Consider the following 4,711-nt stretch of genomic DNA (forward strand, 5'->3'; position numbering starts at 1 on the left):
TTGACCAGAAGTCGAGATCGCTGTAATGTTGTTAGACATAACACCAAAAGCAACTCGTAGTGACCCAGCTGCACCTGTTGTCAGTTTTCCTGCATTTGGATTACCAGTGGCTGCACTTGCTACCATTACAGGAACTGTAGAACAACCGTTTAGGGAGACAGATGATAAACTCATTAAATCACCAGTTGCAGTCGTGATATCAACGAAACCGGTGTTGAACGTCATGGTTAATTTGATTTGAGGATTTGCAACAAGATCTAATTCTTTGAAGATTGGATGGAGGTCAACTAAGCGAATCTTTAATACATAGTACCACGTACAAGCAACACCACCAGCGGTCGTTACACCTGCTACGTAACCACCAGTACCTTGCTGCTGGATTTTAGCAAGAATAGCGCCACTTCGCGTTGTTGGCCAACCAAGAGGGGTTGTTGCTGTGATCGTTGCTCCAGTGGCATCAGAAGTACCAATTTGTTGTGGATTCCACATTAGACGCTGAATTAATCCGCTATTAAGAGCTGGCGTTGTCTCTGGAATTAAACCAGTAGCTACAGTCGAGGCAGCATTGACTGAATTATTAACAAAACCATCTCCTTGTGTTGAAGTTGCAGGATTACTTCCACTTTGTGAGAAATTAAGACTTGATACATCATCTGGAGCAAGATAGCAATCTGCACCGTTCTTTAATAAATCATCATCACACCATTCAGTTTGAGCACGTAAGTTATTCCAATAATTTTTATAGTCATTGCTCGTGATGACACTTTTACCGTTAATTTCAACCGCTAATTTATCTACAATGTTCCATACACCAGCTTTTAATCTTACCGCAAAACGATTTAAAACTCCATTCAGGGCACTTGCAGAAATATTTTTAGCCGTTACTACATAAGAAACTACTACATATGAATCTCGAAGACTTCCATAACCAGTCGCGCCATTTAGTTGCGAAGTTGCATTGATGATAACGGTTCCTGATTGATACGAACCATTGTTGTCATCAACGACGCTAACAACGCGTTTGTCTTTGCTGACACTGATAACTGGATCAGGACTAGTCGTCGAGTCATATAATAACGAATCTGCTAATTGTGTGCTATCACTCATTACTTAGTCTTACTAATTATTGAAATTGTATGTTGGTGCCTTTATTATGAATAGCTATATATATAAGCATCAGATAATGATTTTGAAATTAAATAATCTCGGTGAATCTACTGCCAATGAACTACAACAACTTGCGAATCAGCTGAATGTTCATATCGACAATATACTAGATTTCAGAAACATTAGAGCTCCACTAGGTGATGGAAACTACATTATATTGCTTCGATTAGATCCAGGTATTGGGCATTGGGTTTGCATGTGCAACAATGAATACTTCGATTCGATGGGGTTGGGACCTCCAAAAATTCTTGGGGCTATGAAATATAATGACAAACAGTATCAAGGAACATATGATGACTATTGCGGATTATGGAGTATATTGTACCTTTATAGTAAGCAACACAATCGACCTGATTTATTGAGAAATTTTTACGATTTGAATACCGAAATTTCACCTCGTTAATATAAAGTCATTATGAATAGAATCAGACGATACAGAGAACCTGAAGTGGATGAAGTTGCCCCAAAAGATGATAGAATCGATGTGATAATGAAAGAATTGGAGTTTTTGCGCTCTGAATTAGCTCAAAAAAATGTTGAATCATCCATTTCAAAATATTTCAAAGAGGAAATTTTCACAAAAGATAGAGGAACCTTATTCAAAGATGGATTTGTTAGTAAAGGAGATTATCTGGAAATCCCATTAACACTACTAAATGCCAGATACAAACAATGGTGCATTGATACTGGACATAATCGAATATTTATAGTTGATATTCTGACACTGATAAATACTTGCACAAATCAAGTTTTGCAGCAAGCTTCATACAGTAAGCTTTTACATGTCAGTACGATGTATTGCTTCAAAACAAAGATATAATACACTGAGTCAATTTCTTCGCAAATTTTTATCATGTCTGATGCTGTATGCTTATTTATTTTTGAATAATTTAGTCTAATATCTTCAAAATCGATATTATCGGTCTTATCGGTACTATCAGTGTCTATCGGTTTATGAAGCTTTACATCTTCAACACAACCAGTATCATCGGTATTGGATAGATACGTAATATCCATGCTTTTTGTGTCTATATATATAAATATATTTTGTATCTGCAGATGCTCAATCACCCAGATGGGTGATATCAAAAACCCAACGTTGGGTTGCACCATTTGATTGGCCGAAATGTGGATAGAGGGAAGGTCTCTCACTCACAGAAAGCAATTGGAAACATGGTGACGCTGTTCTGCGCGCTCGTCGGTGTGAAGGGAAACGCGTTCTCCATCGACATTGATGCGAGCAAGTCTGTGGACCACTTGAAGGACGCGATTCAGAAGAAGAATGAGAAGACAATCTCGTGTGATCCACGGGAACTAGAGCTGTTCCTCGCCAGAAAGGGCGACAATACATGGCTCGATAGAAGCGGCGCGGAAGCTTTGACGCTCGATGAGAATGGACGCCCGGAAGGGTTTGCACACATGGACGAGTTAAACTGGATTGTGGATTACTACGGCGAGGAATTTCAACCAAAACGAGGGGAAATCCACGTGTTGGTGGTGGTTCCTCCGCATGATGACCTCCGTTCCCCAGCCATGACTCTTCTCGAAGCCATTGTGCCTCAAGTTCTCACACATGCCCCAACAACTCTTACTGAACGGAACAAAGACTTCAAAGACAACTTGTGCAAGTTCTATGGATGCTACAGCCGAAAGAAATCCTGGGTGCGATGCATGCTTCTCGATGTTGCATTTCCGAAGTCGCTCGTGATTGCGTCGCATTTGTTTCGTCGCAGCAACGAATATCTGTCGCTTGTGATGATGCAGATATCTGACATCGACGATGTGAAGAATGGGTTGCTACTGTTCATGCCTTTGAAATACGCATTTGATCATTTCCAAATCAGCTTCATTCGCGACGATACGGACGAATTCCGTTTGAAGCTCTTTGATCCATCTATTCGTGGCACCCCTCTCATTGATCTCGCGGACCGCAACGGCAAAAAAGTGTTCAGCGCGGAGCAGACACGAGTGCTCCTCAGCAGCGTATCGTTGTCGAAAAAACCGTGCCGCTTTGATGTCCGGACAACGTTTGGTGACGTGGATGGCAGTGCTCTGACATTCACTGGTTTAGAACGACCGTTCTTTCGCTGTTTGAATCTACAGGCAAGAGTGGCGCGCATGGTTGCATTGAAGAAGAAATGGATCGATGCATCCTATGACTTTCAAGATTTTTGGTCGGAAGTCTCTCTTGACGACAAAATGGAAATGTTCCACCGTAGCATCGTGAATGCTGATGCAGCGTTTTTTGATTGATCAAACACCTTGAGTTATGCTTATGCGTGCGATTGAATGCAAGAATCTCATCACTGTGTCGCCATGCTCACAAAGCAGCGTATGGAGAAGCTCAGTATTTTTTTGAACATGGCACAGCAGAAGCATACCAACAAGCGCAAACACGATCAACCTGCAAGCACAAGGAAAACCTCTAAGGTGTCGTCGACCAACAAGCGTGTCCGAAAAAGCAAGACTTGCGCCAAGTATTTGGAAGATAAGGGTCGCACATGCAACAACCCAGTTGAGCCGATCGGTAAGACGTACTGCTCCACTCACAAGAACGAGAAACCAGTGTATGTAAATGCGAAGATCACACAAGAGGAAGTGGAGCTCCTCAATTTCGTTCGAGAACACGAATGTGTTGGACTGGCAATGCATCACCTGTCTCTATGGATTGAACAAGAGGAAGCCGAATCGACTGTCGATGAAGAGACTCTCCGCAAATTCGAAATCAACTATGCATGGCAAACTGATATGAACAGGTTCGCACTCACTTTTGGCAAAATCGGAATTTAGAGCAAATGGTAGTGAGAGGTATGTTAGGAAAAAAATCTCTGAGGATGATGTGATAAGACAGCTTGTCAAGGAATCAGGCTTCTCTCTGATATTTGCCTGTCCAAATCGATAGTGTTGTGATGGTAGCGATTTGCCGCCTACTTCTTGAACAATGTATTCATCCCCAAAAGCTTGTTGGTTCTGATCACCTGTATGATCTAATAACCTGTAGAGAAAGATCGTCACTCTAATACCAGGACCTCGACAACCAGTTGATAGGGTTCCAGTTTCCGATACCGATAAAAAAAGTAGCTAATTCTTATTTAATTCTGTGTCTTAAATTCGTTCAAGTTTTCTTTCAATGATGGACATTTATTCTTGATATATTCATTTTTACACATCCAACTGAAATATTGCTCATCGTTTTCAACAATCCACTTAACGGATTTGTTTTTATGTTTGCCCCAACGCATGATATAACTATCGTCTCCATCTTGGAACTTGCCTTGTAAAAATCGTTTGATATTCGAGTCTTCGGAGGATTGTTGGTTGTATAACCATCGACAGTATGACGCATCTTGATTATAAACTTCCTCAAGAGCCTTTCCTTTGTATTTTCCAAACTCTAAAATAACAGACATGTTTATGTGTAGTGTATGGTGTATCCCTATATACTATATAGAAAGATAATTCAGGATAACAATTTAATTAATTCACGATTGAATCATATTTTGTAATCTTGTTATGAAAAAGATACTGTAATTACTCCATCGCG

At 40.6% G+C, this 4,711-nt stretch overlaps 4 protein-coding genes across 4 annotated transcripts; 3 read left to right on the top strand and 1 right to left on the bottom strand.

Moving 5' to 3' along the window:
• Positions 1–283: 283 nt before the first annotated feature.
• On the bottom strand, positions 284–1,107 carry PHALS_13804 (uncharacterized protein; the record flags this gene model as incomplete). Its single annotated transcript, XM_024729623.1, has 2 exons — positions 284–297; positions 369–1,107. 2 exons carry the CDS (start codon positions 1,105–1,107, stop codon positions 284–286), a joined length of 753 nt encoding a protein of 250 aa, XP_024579982.1.
• A 475-nt stretch (positions 1,108–1,582) lies between these two features.
• PHALS_13805 (uncharacterized protein) lies at positions 1,583–2,169 on the top strand (the record flags this gene model as incomplete). The annotated part of the gene is made up of 3 exons (XM_024729624.1): positions 1,583–1,842; positions 1,925–1,955; positions 2,062–2,169. The coding sequence occupies 3 exons, from the start codon at positions 1,583–1,585 to the stop codon at positions 2,167–2,169; spliced, it is 399 nt and encodes a 132-aa protein (XP_024579983.1).
• A 531-nt stretch (positions 2,170–2,700) lies between these two features.
• On the top strand, positions 2,701–3,420 carry PHALS_13806 (uncharacterized protein; the record flags this gene model as incomplete). Its single annotated transcript, XM_024729626.1, has 1 exon — positions 2,701–3,420. One exon carries the CDS (start codon positions 2,701–2,703, stop codon positions 3,418–3,420), a length of 720 nt encoding a protein of 239 aa, XP_024579984.1.
• A 63-nt stretch (positions 3,421–3,483) lies between these two features.
• PHALS_13807 (uncharacterized protein) lies at positions 3,484–3,957 on the top strand (the record flags this gene model as incomplete). The annotated part of the gene is made up of 1 exon (XM_024729627.1): positions 3,484–3,957. The coding sequence occupies one exon, from the start codon at positions 3,484–3,486 to the stop codon at positions 3,955–3,957; it is 474 nt and encodes a 157-aa protein (XP_024579985.1).
• Positions 3,958–4,711: the final 754 nt, after the last annotated feature.

The sequence above is a fragment of the Plasmopara halstedii genome (genome assembly GCF_900000015.1).
Source record: "Plasmopara halstedii genome assembly, contig: Scaffold_672, whole genome shotgun sequence".
NCBI classification, from domain to species: domain Eukaryota; phylum Oomycota; class Peronosporomycetes; order Peronosporales; family Peronosporaceae; genus Plasmopara; species Plasmopara halstedii.